This window comes from Necator americanus, chromosome II (genome assembly GCF_031761385.1).
Source record: "Necator americanus strain Aroian chromosome II, whole genome shotgun sequence".
Lineage (NCBI taxonomy): Eukaryota > Metazoa > Nematoda > Chromadorea > Rhabditida > Ancylostomatidae > Necator > Necator americanus.
In genome coordinates, this window is record NC_087372.1 from 37,892,006 (window position 1) to 37,917,680 (window position 25,675).

The 25,675-nt window shown below is 36.6% G+C and overlaps 1 protein-coding gene across 3 annotated transcripts; it reads left to right on the forward strand.

The window, feature by feature from the left end:
• Positions 1-1,735: 1,735 nt before the first annotated feature.
• Positions 1,736-25,028, forward strand: RB195_020711 (uncharacterized protein; the record flags this gene model as incomplete). 3 transcript variants are annotated; one of them, XM_064189129.1, is made up of 46 exons in its annotated part: positions 1,736-1,821; positions 1,928-2,057; positions 5,891-6,026; positions 6,101-6,236; positions 6,330-6,426; positions 6,493-6,633; positions 6,697-6,800; positions 6,865-6,984; positions 7,614-7,752; positions 7,826-7,941; positions 8,035-8,160; positions 9,045-9,196; positions 9,276-9,370; positions 13,076-13,190; positions 13,266-13,336; positions 13,639-13,697; positions 13,829-13,932; positions 15,593-15,826; positions 15,931-15,987; positions 16,074-16,177; positions 16,255-16,374; positions 16,919-17,043; positions 17,102-17,182; positions 18,193-18,284; positions 18,444-18,512; positions 18,603-18,679; positions 18,781-18,875; positions 18,962-19,066; positions 20,281-20,364; positions 20,417-20,540; positions 20,827-20,935; positions 21,027-21,091; positions 21,174-21,265; positions 21,433-21,549; positions 21,623-21,712; positions 21,782-21,851; positions 21,960-22,043; positions 22,115-22,229; positions 22,302-22,369; positions 22,447-22,498; positions 22,640-22,711; positions 23,552-23,585; positions 24,300-24,404; positions 24,477-24,609; positions 24,775-24,883; positions 24,961-25,028. In XM_064189129.1, 46 exons carry the CDS (start codon positions 1,736-1,738, stop codon positions 25,026-25,028), a joined length of 4,677 nt encoding a protein of 1,558 aa, XP_064045008.1. The 3 variants fall into 3 exon arrangements, with proteins under 3 accessions (XP_064045008.1, XP_064045009.1, XP_064045010.1); XM_064189128.1 differs by lacking the exons at positions 1,736-1,821; positions 1,928-2,057; positions 5,891-6,026; ... (8 more) ...; positions 9,045-9,196; positions 9,276-9,370 and adding exons at positions 9,410-9,457; positions 23,344-23,469; XM_064189127.1 differs by lacking the exons at positions 13,076-13,190; positions 13,266-13,336; positions 13,639-13,697; ... (28 more) ...; positions 24,775-24,883; positions 24,961-25,028 and having other exon boundaries at positions 9,276-9,379.
• Between the last annotated feature and the right edge of the window lie 647 nt (positions 25,029-25,675).

Here is a 25,675-nt window from a genome sequence, read left to right on the forward strand (position 1 = left end):
AGATATCTGTCTGAGGTCTACGGGATCGAACATGTGGCATCTTTTTTGGAAAAACTACTCGCCGTGGGCATTTATTTTCCACGCCCATTACTACTTTATAAAGGATCATTTTGCACTTGTTCACTTCACAATGTGTTTATGACCCTTGGATTCATATTTCTTCTTTTCATCAGGAGAAAAACATTCTTAGAGCAGCTTGTAAATTCTCAATCATATGCCCTTGCTGGAATTTTTTTCTCACAGAGCCGGTTCGTCTTTAAATACATTCTGAGATCGTAAACCACGGTAAAATCTGCCCGGAAGTGTTTTTGATCGTATAAATTGTCATGGACACAGAAAAAGAGTTTCTGGAATGTTCTTCCTGGTTGAATAATTAGTTTAGAAGTAGGAGAGGTTGCAAGATTATTTATCGTACATAAAGAGGTCTTTAGGACCGTAAATAACCAAGAAAACATTTCATTTAACTAAAAAAAAGAAAACTAACTCTTTGTGAATATATTTGAGCCACTTAGTAAAGAATCACCTTTCGTGCTTTATTGAAATAGCAGAAGAACAGGAATTCTTCACAGGAACATCATTACAATGCCTGGAGAGGAGATGGGGTTAGGGAAATAAAGGGCCGTGGATGATGCATTAGTACTGTATTGTCTGGAGTGGAACGTTTTTAAGAGTAGTTCACCTAAATTCCGTAAATTTGCTTAAAAACGTCACACTTCGTCCAGCACATGCAAAGAACTCCAACGAACTAGCTGTTTCAATTTTTTCTTAGTCGAAAAAAAGATCCAGATGCCAAACGTGACGCAATTTTTGTCCTGCAGAGCAGCATAGCATTTTTAACGACAGTAATGTTTGAACATTGTCCGACAAATGATATGATGACCTTGTGAAAAATTCTGAGATAGAGCGTCGTACACTAACTGGGATACGGTAGCCTAAATTCGCATCTACCCACGGAAATCACTTGGGTCTCACTCAGTACGAATAGCTATGTGGTGGGCTGATTCTTTCTGGAGTGTATGTATGTTCATCGATGTTTGTCTTCCTCATTTCTGATTTTCTCTGATCTCGTCCTATCTGTTTAATAATTCTCTTCTCAGAATTCTTTAGCGCTTCTCTTGAATCCTCAAAAACTCCGCTTTTCACGAGAAAAAATTAAGAAAAAGTTTCCAGGATAAAAGAGTAAAAACCGGAATATTTTAGAAGCCACCGCTAAATGATAGCTTCATTAACACCTTTCAACCATTGAGAGCTACTTAAAATCCAACAAGTGTTGAAAAGTTTTTATTGATTAACAGAAAAAAAGAAGAAAATTTGAAAAGAAAGGATTTTTTTTACTATACATATACTTTCTTCAACAAAAAAATGTAAAAGTTTGAACATTTTGCTCTTCCATGAGTTGAGCGGTGGTTTGCCTTCCCGTAAATGAATTGAAGAAAAACTCAAATACAAATGTTTTTATTTTATCCAATATTATTTCTCTTAATTAATAGATGCACTAATGTAGATATCCGTCATTGCATATGGAATTACAGAGAAATCAGATGTAAAGAAGAAAAAATTGTTAAAAAAATAGTACAAAAGAATTTTTTCTGCAAAAATTTTTTACCGATTTGCCCCACGTTTTACCTTATCTTTACATTTTTTCCTATCTGTTGATCAAATCAGTCTCTGGCTTCGATCCAAAAAATTCTGTTAATACATAAAAATAGATATTCTCAAAATGAATATTTTCAGAATGGGCGTACCCGAAAAAGAAAGAGAATTAAAGGATATTGCATGGCTTTGTGGTCTTTTCGCTTTATTTTCTGCTCTACTTATCAGGTATTTAAATTAAATTTCAAAAAATTCAAAAATTTGTTTATTTGGAGGAATATACGTAGGTAACCATTTTGATAATGAACAATTCAAGAATTCAAGAAATTTCCAGATTCTTCTCGTTATCCTATGTCCTGGGTTCGCTGCTTACTGCGATCCTCATATTCCACCAATTTTATTGGCGTCGACGACATCTCCCGCCAGGACCCACTCCTCTTCCACTTATTGGCAACACATTGTCTGTAAGTGAAGCATGACACTTATTAAAATCCTAAAGATGAAGATACCCATTTTTCTGAAATCCTGGCTTTAATTTTTATCATATATAATTTTATTGGGATTGTAAGGGTAAATAAAAAGTTGATGAGAGCGAAGAACATGAATTGCTCAATAATTCCTGGAAAACAAAACATTGTTTTTTTTTTCGTGATGACTGATAAAACTGACTTGTTCAGGCATGGGTTATCAATCCTGAAAACTTTTTCAATGATAAATTTCTGAGGTGTTTACACGAGAACGTACAACTGAGAACGTTTCTTTTTTCTTCTGTGCATAAGAGTTCTGTTGTGTTAGTTTCAACGTTTCTACAGTATTCTGGAGAGCGTTTTTTCCCTCCAAGATAAGAAAATGAGGTGCGCGAAGTGGCGTAATTTTTAATAAAGGATAAAAGGATAAAGTTTCTGGCGTTAATCAATCCGCTTGGGACCTTCACCACCACGGTCACTTCAATTCAGAATCGTTTGAGGTTTACGAACGTGTAACTGGCCCGTGCAATGACTTGCGGGGGGCTAGCCGATGTGTCAAGTCAGTGTTTTTATCCTCTCAGACAAGTCTGGTACCAATTTATCGACCCCTGAGGGATGAAAGGCTTGGTGAGCACCGGGGCGGATTCGAACCTCCAATCCATCAGGAAGCGGAACCTCCATATTCCCTCCCCCCATAATTTTATCTCATCCTTTATCCTTTATGAAATTTTTAATAATTTAATGAAATTTAATAATGGAATAACTCCACTTTGATTAGGTAAGGTAAACGGAGGAAAACATGGTGTCAGGCTTAAATTGCGACAAAAAAAAAACTAAGTACAAAGCCTTGAATCGAGAAAGAAAAAGGAGTCAAATTTTTGAAGGAAACGATAATTCCGTATCACAAATTCGACGTAGTACGGAAACGTCAGGGAAACCGTAACGTCCGGGTTGTGTGTTACAGAAACGAGAGCGGGCCCGCTCATCTTCCCTGTGAGTGAAACGTGGGTGAAAAAAGCGTGAGCGTGGAAAACAGCGTTCTTTCCTACGAAATCAGCTGCTACGCGCCACGTCCACTAGGTGGCAAGCCGTCGATGATTAAGGACGCCTTCTCATCAACGTATTCAACTATAGCCTGATGAGGAGAATTAAAACGAACTTGATAAAAAATGATTAAAAAAATAGATGAACGCGAATAATAGGAAGTGTTCTAACGTACCTCGTAGGAAAAAAACGTCTCATTCCCACGCCGTTTTTTCTACGACGATTAGGGGAAGTTGAGCGGAGGTGCCAGGTTTCCGCTTTCTGGTTTCCGTAATTTATAATCCGTACTCTACAGTTTCCCTAAAAATTCCGTACCTCGTCAATTTTGTGATACGCTGCATTTAAGATTTGCCTCTAAAAAGTCTTCCTGTTTATTTGCTTGTTTACTTACTCGAAAACACCTCCAGGTTTGTCATAAAGATAGGAGTATAGGAGAGAACAGTGCTTAGCTCACAATTCCGTTTACGTTAAAGGAATCACCCAGCGAATCTGGAGTGGTGCGGGTTTCAGGTGGGTTATGCCTACACAGAGTCGTAGATTATGGAGAGAAAGGTGATTCCGTCTATTTCTTCTTGATTGCCGTAAAAAAGGGCCCGGAAGAAACGGCTTTGAGCGTTCCGGCGCGCTATTTTCTACAGCAAGTTCGATTGGAGCGCCATGCGCACGCGCAGCATCATCCGGGCTGTTTTTTTAACGGCATTTAGGAAGAAATGGATGGAATCACCCTCCTCTCCATAATCTACGACCCTGTATAGGAGCTCTCCGCCTGAAATCGGCACCACTCCAGATTCGTGGGGTGATGCCTTTAACGGAATAAACTTTGCCTCTTTTTTTACACTTTCGTGTGATCGATGATTGACAAGTTTGTAATGTATTTTACAGAAAAGTAAGTAAAAGAACTGAAATTGTTGTCTGGAGAAAAAAAGCTAGACGATCAAACAAGTCTGGTGCATTTCATGCTGAACTCATGTGAAGAAAAGCGGTCTTAATTTTTTTGAAACATCTCAAATTTTTTTTCATTTTCGCGCACTTGTATGAGTATTCTCTTGAAGTATGGAAGAGTCACGTGGGCGGATGTAAAGCGCAGTGGGTAAGAGGTTCCGCTGCCTGCACGATCGATCCGAGGTTCGAATCCGCCCTAGTGCCCGCCAATTCTTTCATCCCTCCGGAGTAGCGATAAATTGGTGCCAGACTTTTCTGGAAGGATAAAAACACTGACTTGGGACATCGGCTAGCCACCGCAAGTCATTGTATAGGCCAGATACACGTTCGTAAACCTCAAAGCGATTCTGAATTGAAGTGAACGTGGTGGTGGGTCCCAAGCGGACTGATTAACGCCAAACGTTTTACTCTTCATCCTTTATGGAAGAGTTGACCGTGATCCATCACTTGATGAAAGATTTTTCGTGAGAATTTGCGAAACAGTGATGGACCACGCGTAGAAATTTTTTGACGGCTTTAGCTATGGATGGAGGAAACACGTCCAGAACTCTCTTCTATGTAATAACGGGCTGAGAAAATCGCTGTCAAAGTGGTACGAGTTGTTTCACTTCGACCTGCGTGGACGAGATTACACCCAGGATCTCTGTGTTTCTTGTACGAGTCGACATGCACTTCACGTGCGCAGATCATGTGAACATATCGTGATCACAAGGGGTCGGGAAACTCGTACACTATGCTGGTTTAGGTGGTGTTTTTCTCGAAGGTAAACCTAACCAATCTGGACGAACGAACTCGCCGAGTCATCACTTTATGTTAGACGCGGTGCACGCTTTAACTCAGTAATCCAGATCTACAGTAACCAAGTGATTTTCTTTTTCTACACATCTTATAATAAATAAATGGTATAATGGTGTGGAGAATTCTTCCTCATTGATAAAGGAGCATCCACATCTCATCGTGAAAATCTCGAAGCGATGTGGTGAAGTACAGTAACACTGTACGGATAAAGGAGGCACTAAGAATTTTCTCCTTTCTTTCCTTCTCACCAATTCAGGATTAAGTCAAACATGGTTCGAAAAAGCTGCTTCAGGTGAAAAAGACAATTTTTTTCCGTGTTATCCTCAAGAATTGCTCTTCCGAAATATTTTTTTTTGCTGGTAGTATATCTCAAGACCTACATAGTGTCTGTAGCGACCGACAAAGGAAAAAATGTTACCTTTAAGGGAGAAATTGTTTGTCTTTTTGCAGAATCGTGTTTGAAAAAAATTTCCGGGCCGATGTGAATGATTACTGGTGATTTACAGGGTTTTTAAGACTCATTAGTAGTGTAAAAAGCACTCCTTTGTCGGTTTTTCTTGAAAAAAAAATCACGGTTGAAGTGTGTTTTTGTGAGAAAACAAATAAATAAATATAAATTTGATTAACAAATAAAAGAATAGATGAATATAAATTTAGAGCAATGCAAATGAGGTCTGAAACTTTCTCGGATTAGCTAGATGTTATATGATGTCTGGTCAAGACGACCACGAAACCCTACTGTACTTGCGTAGGCGGCTGCGCTAAAAGCGCCGCCGTGAAGCATAGCGGAGCGTCGGGATGGGACCCTCGTTAGGTGAGCTCATCTCTGCAGTCCGTATGAAGCTAACCGGGGTCCCAAATCGATCGCAACCACTGGATACCCTGCCGGCTTCGAGCGCAGCCGCCTACGCAGCTGCAGCACGTTCCCGAGGTCGTTTTGATCAGACAATACCCCAAAATCGCTTATTTTTCAAAAAAAAAACCCTTTTCGGATTTGTATCTTGTATCCTTTTGTGACAATTCAAAAATTATTGCAATTATTTTAGATCGATATGCGAAATCCGGCGAAGACGTTCAGTCTATGGCATGCTCATTACGGTCCCATCTACACGGTATGGCTACCACATCCGATGATAGTGATGGCAAGCCATGAAGTCCTGAAGGAAGCACTTATTCGGCATGGTAAGGATCATAAGCACATGCATAAATTTTTATAGATTCTATAGAGTCGGATTTCTATAGAGGTTCTCGTTAAGGTCCTGCTTTTGCCGGACGTCCTTCTGGATATATCTGGTCGATGTTTACGAAGAACTCAGTGCACGGGGATGGGATTATTTTATGTGAGGGTGAACGTTGGGAACAAATCCGAGAGTTTGCACTTAAAATATTTAGGTAAAATATATTTTAAAAACCTATAGTTGAGTAGCCTTTTACGTATTGATCGAGTAATTATTAATTATTAATCAATAACATAACTATTTTCAGGAATTTTGGACTTGGTCGTACGCAAATGGAAGAAAAAATCGTGCACCATATCAATTATATGATTGGACACATTGACGCAAAACTTCATGGACGTGAGGCGAGCTACATTTATGGAATCCAGGAATATTTATATAGAAAAAAATCTTAGAAAAGAAATTTTCAGAGCATAAAACTGGATCTAGAGGAACCGATATCGCTCTGTGTCGCGAATATAATTCAAGATTTTGTACTTGGGAAATCGCATCCATTCGGTGATCCACAATTTCGTAAATTCAAAAATCTTATCGATTCTGTTCTATCCGATGTGAGTTTTGGAGAAAAATTGATTTTTTTAAGAATTTTAGAAGAAAAATTTTTCCATTTTCAGATAGCTTCAAAATCCGTTCAAATGGTGAACGCGTATCCAATTCTAGGATATTTGCCTATTCCAGCGCTAAGAAGATATAAGGAGAACGGATTCGCTTTACAGAGGTTGATAATACAGTATGATCAAAGGTGACCGATTATTCCTGAAAAGTATCCAGAAAAATTTTAGATATTTCTTGAATGCTATACGTGAGCATCGAGAACGTTTGGAAATGGACGGTGAACCACGTGATTTCATGGAAGCATATCTACGAGAAATGGCTTTACAGAAAGATAATCCACATTTTAAGTGAGTTTTTGTTTTGGAAAAAGGAAAAACGTAGGAAAAATTGAAAATCGATGGATTCCTAAGAATGATTAGTCTAAGGAAGTAAACTAAAGACTTAGCAATTTAGAGCTCTGGAAAATTTTGATTTAAATCACTATTTGAAAATAATCTTTATTCATTCTCATTTATACTTAATAACTCCACTTATCGCAGTCTCAGGATTTTTCCAATAATTTTCTCTTTAATATTGTCAAAATGAAGTAAGATTAGATTCAAAATAGGGCAGATTTAGCACAACGTTCTGCCATTAGAAAGTAATTGTGTGGAAATTTTAAGTGGTGAATAGTTTTTTAGGAAAAAAAAATTCGATAGATTTTCTTTCGAATGTTGTAAAGAGATTCGAAATAGTAGAGATCTTGTAATTACTAGAGAATTTCAAGGAAGGAATTCTAGAAATTTCTGGCCCTATAGGGAAATTCCTGGGAACTTTGCCTAAACAGTAACTGTTAATATGCAAGAAAAAGAAAACCTTTCGAGCTAACAGAATCGATTTTTAGTCAAATTTGATGGGTAGTCTTCGTATATTTTGATTTCTTGGTGGTAAGATCAATGTTGTAGGCAGTTAAGTCCAAATAAGTGTAAAATTTCAGTGTTTTCACTTTGGCCTTGGCCTCTGGAGACCTCTGGACTGGTGGTATGGAGACGACTGTGACGACACTTCGATGGGGATTCGCATATTTACTCTATCATCCAAGTGTTCAGAAAAAATGTTACGATGAAATACATAAGGTCCAGAGAAATTATCCGGATGTTTTACATCTCTTTTTTTGAAATTTGTAAAAAAAAAGTGGATTTGTTTTAGATTTTTGGTGATGAGCAACCATGTTACGCTCGTCGAAAGCAATTACCTTATATTGAAGCAACTTTAGCAGAATTACAACGTGTGACAAACGTATTGCCGTGGGCAATTCCGCATCGGTAAAATAGGTTTTCAGCAATTTTTTGCTATTTTTTCACTTTTTTCCGTGAAATACGAACTACTGTTCTTGCGGAAATCCCTGATTTTTTCAGGACTATGGAGGATGTTGAAGTGATGGGATTTCATCTCCCGAAAGGAACCGTTATCTTACCTCAGTACGGAACTGTACATTACGATACGCGTTACTATCCGGAACCTGAGAAGTTTAAACCGGAGAGGTAAGAAAATTCTGCTCCAGGGGTTCATTGAAAATATTGTTTGGTCATGTATGAGGAAGGTTTCCGAGGACAGAACTTGTGACAATGGGTCCCATCCTAATTTCAAAGCTATGAAACCAAGCCTATGCTAATGCCAAATGAAAATTATAGAGTAATAACAATCAAAAGGTAAACATTATTGATCAAAATCTATTTGTCAATACTAAATAGGTACGACTTAGTAGGGAAAATCAATAATATAAATAAATAATAGTAGCAATAAAACTAAATAAGTTCTAAGTAAGTAATTTTGACGTAGCGAACAGTCCACCCTGAAAGATATAATAATTTTTAGGACCTAGTCCAATTAGAAATAAGAATTTAAAAATATTAATATTTAGAATATTTTTATATCAAAAATAAAATAAATAAATAAAATATATGAAATATTTTAGAAATATAGATTTTATTTTGAAGATTTAAAGATAGGTCAGAGATTTTAAAAACCTCGTTCAAATTTCAAAGACAGCGTATAAAGAAATCCACGATATTGGAATCTGTGAACAAATACATTGCTATGTAGAGGTAATGGAAGTGTAGCTCACGAGCATCCTAAATTAAAAATTAAAAATTAAAAATTAAATTAAATCATCTTAAATTTCGTCGGAGTACTCCAGGAAAAGATGCGTAAAATAGCCTAGGTTAATCTTCTAATCTAAGCTGAAAACCTAGCTTTTTCTCCGGAAAACCACAGTTGCCGGGGTGATTATACGGTTTGCGGCGTTACAGTACTAGGTTATTGTTGAAATTTAGATTTTTAAGATTTTTCAGCATTTTTAACGGCTAAAATCTAGTTTATAAAGCTTATAATCACGCTTAGGCTCCTAATCGAATGAATCGTTTAGATTCCTCGATCAAGAGGGCTATTTCAAGAAACGACCTGAACTGAATCCATTCGGAATGGGGAAACGGACGTGTCTCGGCGAAAATTTGGCTCGTTATGAACTTTTTCTACTCTTCACAACGTTACTTCAAAAATACGAATTTCGACCAATAGGTGAGCAAACGATGGGAGAAAACTAGTTCCGGATTTTTCTTCTTGATTATTGTGTATATAAGTCTTTTTTTTCCAATAGAAGGAGAACCGCTTCCATCACTGCAACGAAGCGAAGGGATGACGAACGTTCCACAGAAATATCGATGCACCGTTGTACCCAGAAGACCATCAACAGTTGTTTGATTTTAATCAAATTTGTGGAATACTATAGTTATGAGCAGGCGGATAGAGGGAGAGGAGAGGGAAGGAGGGCTGGCAAAGGTTCGAATAGTTTACTTTTCGTAAAAGGAAGTGAATTTCTCGCCGGAGAACGCATCCACCAGGTCTACAGTACCGAGAATCGAAAACGTCAAACCATAGAACCGTAGCACAGCCCACCTTTCCTTCCAACCCCCTCTACGCCTCCTTTCAAATAAGTAGAGTTGTTTCTGGATACACATAATTATTTGTTTAGGGCGTAAAGCCCGATCTCTTACCTAATTTTTGATCTTCGTTCACGACCACGTAGCCAAAACAGATATCACTGATCTCCTCTTAACTAATATTGCAAAGATTATTTATCTTCGCTTAATAAAGTATTAATAAAATTGAACTATTGCTAAAACAATGTTTCAAGGATGGGTTTCAGATCAGTGATAATATGTATTTGTCGGGATTTGCAGCGGCTGCGTCGCAGCAATGCGAATGGCGGCACTTACCAGTACTGTATGCGGTAATAGTACCATACTCAGTATTGTTATTTCAGTAGTATTGTTATTCTATTCAGGTATCAGAATTGTTTTTTCTAATTTACCTCCGTCTGTTCTCTGGTCCTCAACTTCAAGGGAAATCATGTCAAATCTCCGAGAATATTCGAGATGATCCCAGATTTTTTTCTAGCAATAATTGAAGATAGGAAAATGTTATGCATAATAGCTCCAGCACAATAGTTTTATGCCCCCAGGATAGAATGTACACGTCGTTTTGAATCCTGTATAGTGGCGCCCCCCTCTCCCAGAAGTTTGGTACATTCACGTTCAAAGTAGCTCAAAGCTCAAAAAGCCCTCTCATTACTGTAAATTACAGGAGATTTCATCGTAAGGAAAGTCATCACCTCAGGACGATTCAAATTAAATCATTTTTTAAAAAAATGTAGACGCTCAGTTTCTATCGCATAATGAATCGCACTGGCGGACGTAGCGCAGTCGATAAGAGGTTTCATTGTGGAGGCACGATCGATAATTCGAAACCGCCGTAATGCCAACCAAATCCGTCGTCCCTCCGTGGTGGTCGATTGATTCGTACTAAACTTGTCTACGAGGCAAAAACACTAACTTGATACATCGACTAGCTCCCACAAGTTATTGTATAGGCTATACACGCGTTAGTAAACTTCAAGCGATTCTCGGAAATTCGAGTGGATATGGTAGCGCATCCTAAGTGGATTGTTTTTTTTTACACCAGACACTTTATACTTTTTATCCATATTTTTGAATACTTCCGTCTTAGGTGCCGAATCTGAATCGGTGTCGGTCAATGAATCGAGACGAAGTTTTTATACTCATGATGAACGCGGAATCGAGACAGTAGTTTGCGAGACTGGACACAATACACCAAACACCAACAACAACACTTTTTATATGTCTGCGAACGTTGTGAGAACAAGGCGATAAAACCGTTACGGTAGACAAATTATGAAACGTTGCTGAATCGATGAATCCCACAATGAAAGAAGGTTAGCATCGAAAAAAGCGCTACACCTTTTTCCGATTTGGACGCAGTGATGTACCGAAAAGCGAAGAAAAGTGTACATGTGTCTGTACAGTTATGTACAAACAACGCAACATTCCAACATACATTGCCTATCGTTAGGTCCATTACGACTCTGTTTTCACTTGATACTGTCGTTCGGGATGTCCACCAATACAACATCATCATGTAACTGTGCTCGCAAAAGGGCACAGTGTATATCACCGCAGTTAAAGGCATCTGAGGAATCCCCCACGAATCTGAGGTGGTACGGATTTCAGGTGGAGTATTCGTATACGGGATCGTAGATCAAGGAGAGGGGGGTGATTCCGTCCATTTCTTCCTAATTGCCGTAGAAGACGGCCCGGAAGATGCGGCGCGTGCAAAAGGCTGGTGCGCTCCAATCGAACTCCTTGTAGAAAATAGTGCGCCAGAATGCCCGAAGCCGTATCTTCCGGGCCGTTTTTACGGGAATTAGGAGGAAATGGACGGAATCACCCTTCTCACCATAATCTACGATTCCGTATACGAATATTCCACCTGAAATCCGCACCACCTCAGATTCGTGGAGTGATGCCTTTAACGAGTCGAAGATGCACATTGGAATTCTACCTTCACGTGGAGTCCTCGCTATTTTATTTACAGTTCGAAATTGGAAACTGTTAACTTTCGATTTTGTGTAATCATTCGAATTAGCTATGCTCATGACTTTGATAAAGACGATGTTGTCGAAACATCGTCAGGCAATAAATAAATTTTCACCAAAATCTCGTTTAGAAAACAAGACTCCTTAATAAATCCAGTTTAAAATGTAAAAGGCGTGGAAGTTTGATGACACCATCAGGGCGGCACACGAATGAGAAACATGATGGAAACGAGTTTGAAATAAAAATTACGAAAGGAAAACCAAGAAAAATCTGTCAGAAAGGCATTTGAGAGATTCTGAATTCCCATCAGGAATCTATTCATAAACAACAAAAATGAGTGCTGATCTAGTACTTCATGCCGTTCCTAATACTTTGTGACGTTTAAGATCGTCCTAAATACAGTTCCTTAACAGAATATGTACAAACACAGCACAAGAAAAACCCTAGCGACCTTGCCTCACCGTAATCTACTTGGATTTAAACGTCGACTATAATGTGAAGTGTGTGAACCACGAAAAAACACTGTGATTGACGAGCATGACCTATTTAGAGGCAAATATTGAATTCTAGCGATCTAGTCTTACCATAGCTTGCTTGCTTGTATTTTGGGATAAATTATAGGGACTATAGGGCTATGAGGACTACGGAAAAATAGAATGCTGAAGAATGTAAAAAAAAGCCGAAAAATGCAGGAGATGAATATAAAATGCGAAATCATACTACCGTATTGTAACATTTGGGTACAAATGAAATAAACTCCGCCCGATGGCCGCCGATCCCGACATCACCAACGCAGACGCGCTATATTGATCCTAACAATCTCATCATACTGTAATTCACCGCATTTAGGCGTCAGTTATGAAGTGCACTCTGTGGACTTCACAAAACCCCTCTTATCGGCGAACATGGCACAGATGGATTGGAACATGACGGAATTTCGTTGCTGGCAGCGATGGACCCTGATTTTTTTTTGGTAATTTTTTGGCCGAGGCGAATTTCGCGAGGATTTTTCTAATGTCATGAGTTGCTGGAAAGCTGACAAATTCGCAAAAAGGGGGATTTAAGAAAATTATTACAGTGGTTTCTCTTTGATTTCTGAGCGGCCAATGTTTTCGTGAAGGAAACGGTAAACTTATGTGTCTTCAATCCATGATTTCCCTAGTTGGGAACTAGCCACTGAGGGAAAATGTGAAATTTTCAAATATTTTGATTTTTCCCCCTACTATTTGGCCTTTTTCACTTATAGCCTACTATTAGGCGTTGCACGCAAACTTCTTAAAAGTCTCAGACTGAATTTTGTCTGATTCAGCACCCGGCCATATCAGGAATCGTGCTGATATCATGGATACCGCCCTCCGCGTTGAATCACTCGCCGGTTATGCAACTGATAAGCGTCGAGCATTAAATAGTTATCAGAATCTGCAATTTTGTCATTGTACCCGGCGCAAAAATCAAAATTTTTACAGTATCCTCCCTTCCCTAAGCGTCAAGTTAATGATTTCAGATTGGAGAGTTGACCATGATGAAGCTGGATTACATTCGTATTGGCCTTATAGTGGGCAATATCGTCTTCATTATCCTCTCAGTGGTGTTTATTATACTTTTCGCCACTAAACACGGTATTAGATTTATTTCATCTCAATTTTTTTCGCATTTTAAATTTTTTTTTGCCATATGAGCACGATAATTCCCAGATTCTTCATCCGCCTTTCTGGTCTCTTCTCAAATAGCAAGTAACGATACCGCAGACAGTTTCAAACAAGCGGTAAGTGGTTCAGGGAAAAATTTAGTGAAATAAATTTTGAATAAAATAAAAAAGTTGAATAAATTGAACAAATTCAGAATAAGAAATAAATTTGAACAACAAAAAAACATATTTGAAATAGTAAAGTTGTGATACTCTCTCCGGAAAAATTTCTTGTTAAAAACTTCAACCAATAAGCCGAACAAAAAGATCATTTGATAACTATGTGGGTTAGTAGGAAATGGTACTTTTCAGGAATTTTCCAGAAAAAAATTCTAAAATTCATGTCCAGAAACTGGGAAAGCAACGAGTATTATTTTCAGCTCACCAAATCGCTTCAAAAGAAATACTCCGTAGGCACTATAGCAACGGAAAAATCCGGGTAATTTTTATCGAGAATATTTTCATTGTTTTGATTTGTAGTAGAAGTGCTCATTTGGATAGAAATCGTTAAAAAATAAAATCAAAATTAGGAGGAGCAATTGTATTCCTGAAAAGTTCGTAAAATTTCAGTTCAACAGGCAACGCTGTGTTTTCGTTACGGGGATCACCCAACATTAAGGATGTGGGAGCTCTCATCACAGGGAATTCAGCATTTTCCAATGTTCAAATTACAGGTAGGTTCATTTTCTGAGTTTTCAGGAATACTGTGACATATCTGACACTACTTATAATGTTTTGCATGGATTTGAAACATTTCGTACAGAAAAATTAGAGGACTGGAACTTCCAAGGAATCTTTGCGACATCCAATGATTTCTTTCGGCGCATGCAAAAATGCCATAGGTCCCAAAATAAAGGGAAAAATTAAAATTTGGACCCCTATTTACAAAAATAGCATAGTAAAATACAAAAATAAATAAAATAAAGAAGTGTAAAGTAGTAAAAAGTCTAGTAGGATAGTTGTAGTAATCTAAAATTGTAATAATATGTAGAATAATACAAAAATGTAATTTTTCTGCATCTGTTTTCGTATTATTCTCAATTTTTTTTTGAAAAAAAAATGTAAAAATTGTCTTGAATTAAATATAAAAACTGTACTATTTTCTTATTTATTGTTAGTTTCTTGGCAATTTTTTCCCATCGGGGAGAGATAGCCTCTCTTGCCTGTTTCTTATTTACTTACTTACTCTATTTCTTTTCTATCGTCGTCTGCACACTCTCCAATATCAACGGCCTCTCAATAAGTGTACTAGGGAAGAGAGAAAATCGAAAAACAACTTATTACAGTAACATTAACTTACATTTTATTAAATGTAGCAATCTAGAATTGTTTTATAGTATGAAATAAGGAAGTAACACATTCACTGTCATGAAGAGAAGGTCCCATGCAAATGTCAAAAATGTTCCGACCACGGCAGGATTCGAACCTGCAATCTTCTGCTCCGTAGGCAGACGCGTTATCCATTGCGCCACGCGGCCATGTTACTGCTAGCTCAGAAGCATCCCCTAGAGTATACAATTAGATTACTGCATTTAGAGTGGTTATTGTTATAGAGTATGCCGTAGTTTTTTTTACTCTATTTATTAATTATTATTTTCGTTCCTTTTCAAAATCCCACAATACCGTAATAATTACTTTTCCATCCATCGACACCGTGGATTTCGTTTTTCTCGCGATTTCGGCGCTGTTTCTTCTGGATATCTACGCATTTCATCTGCTTTTTTCCTTCATTCATTATCCTTCCGAAAACTTTACTTCTAATCGAGGAATACTCCGTCATATCTTTTTGTTCTCAATGCATTCGAACGGCTTATAATCGTGTCGCAATCCTCGACTTTCATCCAACTGAGCGAAAGATAAGATAAGTTTGTGATCGGCTTCACGTTGCGAAATCAATGGTTCCGTCCATGCTTCGGAGCGTTTCTGATAAAGCGTTGCGACGAGCAGCAACGGGATAACGTGCTGATAGCGACTACAAATCATCAGTCGATGGCGGGGGATCGTTAAACTTCATGGATGAGTTTTTCTGGATGAGCATCGCCAAAAAAATCGCTCAAAAATCGATCAAAAGAAGATTTTTGATAGTATTCTAGGTTTATTATTTTTAGTAAAACATTAAGATCTCTTTGAGAATTATAGTAGTATATATATAGTTATATATAATTAATCATATAGAAAATATCTTGTGTTCTTATTTTCTTCTTAAATATTAAACTATCGTTATAGATCAGAATTGCTGTGGATTTTTGAGGTGGCCGGAATAAAGATAACAAAGATCTTGGTTCTGCTATGAAAAGTGGTACACGATTTTTTTTTTGATTTCTTTTTTTTCAGATGGAGCCAAATCTATGGAAGTATGCAATAGTAAACTGCCGGTTGGCAGTACTCTTCCTCCAGCTACCGTATTAACATCTAAAGCTAATCCGAGTAGTCCTGCGGGGCCGGGTTCATCACCAATTCCCAGTAGTCCTGCGGGGCCGGGTTCATCACCAATTCCCAGTAGTCCTGCGGCGCCAAGTTCATCACCATCTGGAAATACAAATCCGACATCACCAGCATCGAATAAACGTAAGAATTTGCAATGTGATGCGAGCAATTAGCAGTAATTCTGCTGCAGATTCTACGATCCTAAATCTTCGCCACGTAAATCCGTTTACAGTACCCTTTTTTAGCACCAGCGTCAACAGCTGCTTCTGTTACCACTCCAACTCCTCCAGTATCTAACAAATGTAAAAATTAAAACGATTTCCCTATATAATTAGTTTTCGTTTATAAGCTATGATCGTTTCACGTTAAATCCAATTTTTTTCCTTAGATTGTCAAGGGAGTCTGAAACGAGACATCATACTTCTTGTTGATACTCTCGCACCAACGGGGAATCAGGACAAGAATGCTGCCCTTACTGGACTTGGACAAAGGGTTTATTTAATTTTTTTTTGTTCAACTTAGGGACTCACTAAATTCGTAATGTCGCAAAAACTCACGAGAACATTTAGTTGGCCAATGGGATCCCGTTTGGAACGGGAACACGCGTCGCTTTGATGACTCTTGAGCGCGGTGAACAAATTGGCGGGTTTGCAACCGATGTTGCAACATTTCAAGATAATTGGAAGACTGTGAGTATTTTTTTAAAATTTGTTTACGTGATTACAGAGCTCAGTTTACGAACGATATGACATCAATCTGGATCAATCCAGAACAAGCATTGAAATAAATGCTTGACCTCTTCTATCTACGCAATAAACAAGTGGACAAACAAATTTCCAGTCAACTCTAAAAGTTTCCATCCTTTTTCCAGTAAAAAATATTTCTATGGCTGTTTACTTTGTCACGAAGATAAATATTCACGGCGCGTTCATACGGGAAATTTTACTTCAAAGTGAACGGGGAATCTAATCCAAAGCAAATTGCTGGAATTATTATAAGGTCATTAATTATTTGAAATCTTTTTTTCGTTCCAATGTTATGGATATGACAGTACCATATTCCATTTTTTTTAATCGAAAAAGGGTTATGCGCTTTTTTTTTGCGGTGAGAGAAATCACTTTGAATTTTGGCGTCGATAACAAATTAACATCCAAACGTTTTCCGTGCGTCGGTGAAATTCAGTGACAGACAATTATATTTCTATAGAATTTTACTCTAATAAATTCTATTTAGCTATCCACACTCTCATTCAACAACACCGCATCTTCAATCGATGTATCGATCGCCTACGGGATGCTGTCCCAGCTCCTCCAGCCGCTGAATCCTGTGGAAGTGATTCTAGTCACTGAACACTCCCTGTATGTTGCTAAATTTGGACTCTTCCACCTAATACGTGGAAATTTTCGAGGATTTCAGCGATGCAATCGCACCAACTGCCGACATCCGATTGAGAGGCGTGTTCGTCGCCGCGGTCGTTCCAACGAAAATCACTCTCCCGTATGTGATTAGAATTCTTTAATTTCACATACTTTTCTCTATCAGTGTACTGTAAAGGGTACTGTAAATGGAGATTGCTTCTAAAGGCGTTGGTTTCCTCGTGGAATATTTGAGCTAGTCAAAAATTGGTGAATTTATCGCAATTTATCGCGGGAGAATTTTATCGCAAGTAGATGTATTTATGTGTGTTACTCCGGAAGCAACAAGGGAATTTTTTTTTTGTATTTGCGAGCGTGAAAAATGAAAATAAATGGAAAACAAAAACGAAAGATTCGTTTGAAGACTCGACCATTAAAACCATCAACTGATGTGTTCATTATTGTTCAAAATAGGCGTGTTCAGCGAAAAAAGCTGCTTTTTTTTAAACAAGCGGCTTATTTCTCTTCTTCTTTTCTTCTTCTTATGAGCAAATTACACAGATTAAAACATCATTTACTTGATTGTTTTTTTTTCTATACCGAAATGCAATCAGAAAAAATCCCACATGGGAATGAAACTACTTCTTGGTGATAAAAATACTAGAGTTTATATTAATTTCTGCAAGAGTTTTTGAATATTAGAAAACATTGGAAAAATAATCAATTAAGTAATAATAGTAATAATAAGCCGAAGAAAATGGAAATAATGGAAAAATAACTGTGCCTGGAATTTCTTCTTTGAAAATATCCGGGGTTTGTTCATATTTTTCGTGCCAAAACTAGAAGCAAAATAATTTTTTCTGGTAGAGTTCGTTGCTTTTTATATTTCTTCCTTTGAGGTCACAAATCACAAAAAGAAAGTAATTTAGAATTTTCTTTCTCATATAAATTTTTTTTTTGCATAGAATTGATATATAGAAGCAGCTTGTAAAGCAAAAAAAAAAGTTGGAAAAAGCTTAAAAAAAATTACGTGGAAATTTCTATAGAATGGTTTTTTTCCTCGAGTTTCTACGAACTGTCCTGAATGACGTATTTTCTTTCCTATTTCCCTCCTATTTATTTTTTTCCTAATTTCCACTTATTTATTTACAGAGGTATAGATCAGCTAACTACGGTCACCAAGTCATACGGATCATGGGCTGATATGACGACACAAAATCCATTTTCGACACTATTTTGTCAATGTAAGTTTAATTCCATGTGTTATTTAATCTATTTTCATTAAAAATATTATAGAGCATGTTTTTTTTGTAAGAGTAAGAAAATAATTGAAAACATAAACAAAACAAGTAAATTTTCGAAATGGACGAAATAATCCTTGACTAAACAATATTTTTTCCTAGATAACGATGGAACCGCTTCAACAATGACCACACGTTTCGCGTCAAAGGCGGTGGTGGCGAACAATGGTGGTTAGTAGAAATGATGGATTAGTGCCTAATCCTAGAAATCATGTAAAATTCGTAATATATGTGGAATTATTTAAAAATTTATGGTTTTAGATACTCCTAAATGTCAAAAATTGGACATTATTGTTGTGTTCGACACTTCACAGAGTGTGGTTGAACCTTTTGTGCAGGTACCTATGATTCTTCCACGATCCAGCTGGGGAGATGTTTTTTGAAAAATTAAAATAAACCGATAAATGGAAAAAAAGGGAAAACCACCCACTTCTTTCAGAAATACGTGAATTTTTCCATTGATTTCATCTCACAATATACGCTGATGGGAGCAGTCGATGGTGATAACACTCGTACGGGAATTATTTCTTTCAAGTACGTGATTATAGATTTTCGGAAGGTCCCACTCGCATTTTTGAAGGTCCCACATTGGACTCAAATCTGACAATTTCATGTTTCAGCTCGGATGTGAATGTGGTTCGCGAGCTAGGCGAACGATCATTGGATGATTTTAAGGCAGCGGTTAGTGGAATTCATTTTACTGGAGGAGTAACCAACACGTTAGGGTAAGAAATTTATGAATAATCCTTATTTATTTGAAATTTCTTAAGAAGAAGAAAGAAAAAAAAAGAAAAAAAGAAGGAAAGGAGTTCAGTTTGTGTTATAGGTTTTACCATGAGATTATTATAACTCGAACTTATGTATTCAGGAATTATCCGGTTTTGATAAATGCCAATGATCTTCTCGTATAAAGTGAGTTAAGGAAAAATTTAGGAAAAAAGAATTTTCTTACAATTAACCTAAATGTTTGGATTATAATCTTTGCTTCCTAGGAAGGGAAACGAGAGTGAGAAAATTGTTAGCTCAACGGAATTTTCTAGCGTTTGAAGAATCGAGGGGTTCGTGATGGGTAAAGGATAATGTGAAGAACTTTAATATAAGATTTAATATAAGATTGAAAAAAAACTTCTATAAGGCTGACTAATCTGTAAAGTCCGTATTTTTATCTTCCTTGACAAGGCTTGAAAGCATTTTAACAATCTCAGAAAGATGAAAAGCTTGGTTTACCTCAGGGCGGTTTTGAACCATTGAGCGTGCACACGTGGTTGTGACCTTCTGACATTACACCACCCTCGTCCATTGATTCTTAGGAAAACATTGAATGGAATTTTACTTTTGAGCATTGCATAAAATAAGGACTTAAGTTAAGTCAAGGATTTACTTATAAATAAATAAGTTTAGCTAAGGGGTAACTGCTTTTATGGGCTCACTGGTGGTAGTTCACTTTAATGGTTTCTCTTTTATCGTTTGTAGTTTTTTTTCTCTAATATCAGGTAAGCACTTATAAGTTTTTTTATTTTTTAACAAAAATTTTTGAGGACATTTTCCGAAGCTAAAAAATCCATAAATTTTTTTGATGGGTTTTTTACTGGATTTTTCAAAGGGTGTATAATTTAATTATGGGTATTGTACTAATTTATGTGTTTTTTTAAATATACGTTTTTAGTTTTTGCCAATAACGGTAGTTCGTGGTAGTTTTCTCATCTTTCAATCTTTCAGACGTGACCGCTTCTCCAGATGTTTTTTTCTCTCTTTTTCTCTTCAATCTCTTAGTTTTACATCTTCACCTCTAATTGTACCAAATGTAATACAATTATAAAAAATATTTTCCGCGTCTGTTTTTCTGTTTGCTGTTGTTTTCCTGTTTTTTTCCTTAGAAACAAACAAACAAACATAAACAAGCAACTTTCTTCAAGTATAATGACATTTTTTCTTCCAGAGCAATGAAGGCAGGATTGGCCATGTTCCAAAGACACAGTGATACCACTCATGGCCGAACAATGGTGTTCCTTTCCGATGGCCAGTAAGTTCTTAGCTTCTTTTAGGTATATCCTCCTTAAATCCGCAACGTTAAGGCCTTATCCACCAAGTCCGGATACATGGTCAGAGATATTTAGCGTTGGCGTACAGCTTCGAGCAATGGGTGTTGATATTTTCTTCGTCGGTGACGCCAATGGTTACGATCCTGAAACAAGAACTGTAAGTGTTCGATGAAAATGAAGAAACGAAAAAAAAGAAAAAAATAAGGGAAAAATCCTGAAAAAGGCCAAAAGCGGACGTTCTGTTCCCTTTCAATTGCAGTTATACCATATGGAATTGCTCTTTTCTTCCAGCAAAAAAAAAAAACAGAACTGAATTTTTCTTCTTTTTTGTTTTAAGAGAAATTCCCAGAAGAATATGAATAAAGGAGAACTGGAAGCAATAAAAAAATTGGGGAAAAAATCGTGAAACAACTATGAACCTAGATTAAATTCTTATTATTCAGATCCTGTCGAATATTACTGGAAATCCGGATTGGGTATTCGATAACGTCGGGGTCGCCAGTGTAAACTTAACAGTGGATCTTTTGATGCAATTCCCCTGTCCACCACTAAGTTTGTATTTTTAAAATCTCCTAAATAAATTTGTTGCTTAGGATTACTGCTCAGTAGGATTTATCGGATATACTTCAAAAAAAAAATTTAGTTTGCGAAATGGCCTATTATGCTGTGGAAATCTCGGAAATTCTCAGCGAACAAACTAAAATTGCGGTTCGTTCACGGAATCTTTGATCTTGGATTGCAGATTTTCCAAAGAAATCGTCTTAACTTTTTCAAAGAAATTTTTTTTTAGACCTTGAACTTTACTCTTCAAGTAGCTCAAAATGTTTATAATCAGAAGAATTCTACACAATTCCAACTGCTCATCTATAACGATAAACAATAGTTAGTTTTTTTTTTCAAATCCTCGTGACTTTATGAGAATTTTTTTTAGAATGAAAAATGCTCTTCTCTTTATTTTTTTTTTGAAAAAAAATTCAGGTTTTTAGTTTTTTAAATCAGTCAGGAAAAGAACAGTGGAATAATTAACACCTGAAAAAAAAAGAATTTAGCTTCTTACCAAATGATGGAGACTACTCGTTTGCCAACTTCAAATCCAATATCGATCGATTGATCAACGATAACGCATACAGATCAAGTTTAAGCAGTGGACATACAAGAATCGATACGTGAGCTAAACAGAAAAAACAATTTGTGAATGGAAAAAATCAGGGAAAAAAATTTCATACATTTTCAATTCAGAGCAATAAACGCACTTGCCGATCAGATGACAATTCAACAGAAACGTCGACCATACTTCCAGAGTAGTGTGTTGTTTGCTGGACAAGCGAAGTTAGTGTTCGATTATTGATTGGTTATTGATTTTCGCTCAAGATTAACAGAACGTTCTCGTCTTTTTAGTTCTGGTGTTCTGGATCCGATTGGTGATGAGATCCAACAGCAAAATGATCTCGCGCAAGCGGCCCAGAACGTAAGTTACCTGAAGCGTTAATTAGAGATCCAGAAACAAAATAAAAACAAAAATAGGAGAAAAATAGAAAGAAAAGATCCATAGATCAGAAAACGCGGATTTTTCCAGATAAAAGCAGTATGTCCGCTAATTTACGCACTAGATGATTCGAACGGTAACACTGCGCTCTACGGTGATGATCTTTGGTACATTGTACGTGTACACATTTTTTTTCATAACAATGATTTTTATTTAATACAAAATTTGCCGATTTTTTTCTCAAGGTGGTCCCAAAAACGAGAACAATCCGACTCACATCGCTTAACCTGGAAAAAGACTTGGAGAACACCGATTATTACCCGAAAGTCTACGCTTTGGATTGCGTTTTACCAGCCAGAGGTGACTTTTGGCACAAACTTCTGGATGCGTTTTTTTTCGTTGTTGAAAAAATTAATTGCCATTGGATTTCAGCCCGATGCGATTTGAACTTTATCGATCTTGGGGTTGCATTCGATCTCACAGGACCGTTAACTAGTAACGTAAGCGTTTTTCTCACGTTTATACTGAGAAGAAAAGTTAGAAAAACTCCCAGGAAAAATATTTTCATATATTTTAGGTTACTGACTACGTGAAATCACTTCTTGCCCAATTCGACACGCAATACACCGGTAACACTTTTTCCTGCCACTTTCAAAATTTCATTACAGAAAATTTCTGAAGTTCTGGGTTTTCTAAACGAAAACAGTTAGCTTTCTATGAATTAAATTTTTCTAGGAATCATAGAAAAAAGGTTAATCCATCAATTTTAGCTCACATTTCAATGTATGGATTCGGAGGTGGCAAAGATGCTAAAATTTTTGCTTCATTGTCTTCTCACGACAGTAAGTTCGGCTTATCAGCGATTTTTTTTTGAAAATTGTTTCAAAAATATAGTTGAGATTTTTATCGAGTAGTTTCGAATATTCGAATATTTCGTAGCTGAATTTTCGAAGAATGTTGTAGGGAATTATTTATGAATGTTTTATTTAGAAGTTTAGAAAGCATTCCAACTCAATCATTCAAGCATTGAGATCTGCACTCACATTATTCGAATTATTCGAATAGTCGAATTGTATTCCATCTAAGATGCCTAGATCAGTTGTTCTTGCTGTTATGATGAGCTTAAATAATTGAAATTTTTGAAATACTACTTTTCCTCCAACTTTCAATAAAACCGATTAGATTCCAGCATTCGAATAGTCGAGTAATCGAATAGTCGAAGGTGAAATAGTGTAAATTTGGTGCTCGAAGCTGTGCACCGTCTTTTTCTCGTAATTTTTTAGTCGTAGTCAAAAATGGAAATTGCGAAAGGGGGATTTCGAGCGAGAAAATAGTATATAATAATAATAATAATAATAATAATAATAATAATAATAATAATAACAATAATAACAATAATAATAATAACAATATTGACATAAAAATTAAGATAAAGAAAAAAGATTAAAGATAATATATAATATGAAAATTTAAGATATGGATAGTTTCTTCTATTCTCTAACCAACTGGGAGCTGGGGTTGACTACGACGGCGGCACCAACGACAGTTCAAGCTACCACATCAAAGGGAAATCAAAAAGAAGAATTTTCAGAAATTGATGGTGATTTTCTTTTTCGGAAACTCCTGTGAAATTTCTATCGAGAAAATAATGAGAAATCCCATTAATCGTATTTTTTTTGCAGATGTAATACCAATCACGACCGGTGACATAAATAGGTGAGTCTAATTTTCTTTGAGGAGAAAAAGTGCGGAGAATTTAAGACCTCAGAATATGTCTTTGTCTTTAAGGTTTAAGCGAATAAATTAGGTTTATTTATAGCTGAGTTTCTCTTGAGTACAATGGCTTTACCGCCCCTACTCTAGGTAAATCCTAGCCCAGAATTTCCAGGGTAATGGGGGTGGAGATTGGGGAAATATAGGCGAATTAGAATGATCTATAAGATACTGGAGTTTATTTTTAGCTTTTTTGGGTGGGGAAAAAAGCAAATCCGATGGGGTACAAAAAATTACAGGGATTTCAAAAACGATTATTTATTTATTTATTTGTGAACACCTACAGGTGTGCCATAAAAGAAAAGCAGGATGGAACAGAGTTCACATGAATTTCGCTTAAGTTTTACACAGCCCGACTGTAAATAGGCCGTAGATGGTGTTTACGCCGTAGAATATCTGTTTTGGGATCGTTTTTTCTTGGATTACAAAACAATCTATGAAGTAAAAATGTGTTGAAATAAAAAGAAAATACTAATTATGTTCCAATCATAAGAGAACTAAGTAACTAATCCCAGCTATCCTCCGGGAGGTGACACATTCACATCAACCGTTCCTCTGGAATCGATATAGTGATACAGTTCAGTAGCCCTATCTTTGAAAAAAGTCCTCTAAATTTTAAGAGTCAGATCTTAGGATCTATCTTTCGCATATTTACAGCCTCTTCTCCCTTATTAAATCACAATTCGGTTGTGGACATTATTCCTCGAACGGTGATCGAATTCTCGTATCAAACGTCATTTTGGTCGTCTCGGATAATTTTGCGTAAGTTCCAAAGTCGAAATCCACGAATCCATAAATATTGCTCTATTTATTCGCTTACATATATTTTTCTAGATCCTACCAGAACAATGTTTGGCAACAATTCGCAGACGACAGCCAAAATGGTTGGACATGCGACGATTGTCCAGGAACGCCCGCGTACGCGTTCCTTAGCTCGACCGCCGATAAAGCACCAATCGGTCTCGGAGTAAGTTTTTAGTTTTCAGTTTTTTTTAAATTTTCAAAAGTTTATTTACGATAAGTCCAGAATTTTCGTGTTACATAACAATTAAATTCTAATAATCATGAAAAATTTAATAGCTATTAATTAAAATTTTTAATAATTTTAATTTCATAAACAATTTTAATTCAGCTCACCTACAACATTAACGATGACGAGTACTATGATTTATCGTATTCGATGAAAGCCGTTAATTTATTCAACTCTATAGTAACTGGAGTATGTACGATGCCACTTAAAAGTAAGTTTACGATGTCCCAGAGCGAAATACAGTACTCCTCGTTCCTCTATTCCTAATCTGATCTATGAAATTTACAGGTTGCTGGAGTTACACAGTACCGACCACATGTCAACAAAAATCTAACGAATTTTGGGAAATTAATTGAGAAATTCTCATGTAATCTATTTGCTATTGTTTTTTTTCCTATACATATACGATACTCATTTTTTATGTTGTTGAAAAATTTACTAAATAATAAATTTTAATTTTTCTAGTGTCATTATTTTGTTTATTCGAATGTTGTAGCTTTACACGTGAAATGGAACGGGCTGTATAAAATCCATGGATGCGGTGCTTCCTTGGCCCAAAGAAACCAGTAAGAACACTGACTGGACCCTCCTGCAAAATTAGCCGCCGGCCTACGGCGCAAAGAAGGCACTGGAATGGTGCAAAACTAATCTTCCGGATTTCTGGACGACGGTATTTTGCCGTAAAATTCGTTCCATCTCAATCCTTTCGATTTTCCTGCCTTATCGATTCTACAGCAAAAATTGTACTCTTTCAAGAATAAGTCACTGGATTCGCTGAAACGAGTCCTGGAAAAAGCACGGGCTATGGTAGATGATCGCGCGTATTCTCAAAAATTTCAAGACAAAAAAAAAGATGGATGTTTGTATTAAGCTAAGGGCGGTCATTTTGAATGCGTGATGCGTAAGAACTTACGTAGAATTTTCTTATTACTGAATAAAAAAAATTCTTGATTGGATTAATTTGCGCAAATTTGTGGGTAGTGTTTTTTTTTGTCACACTTTA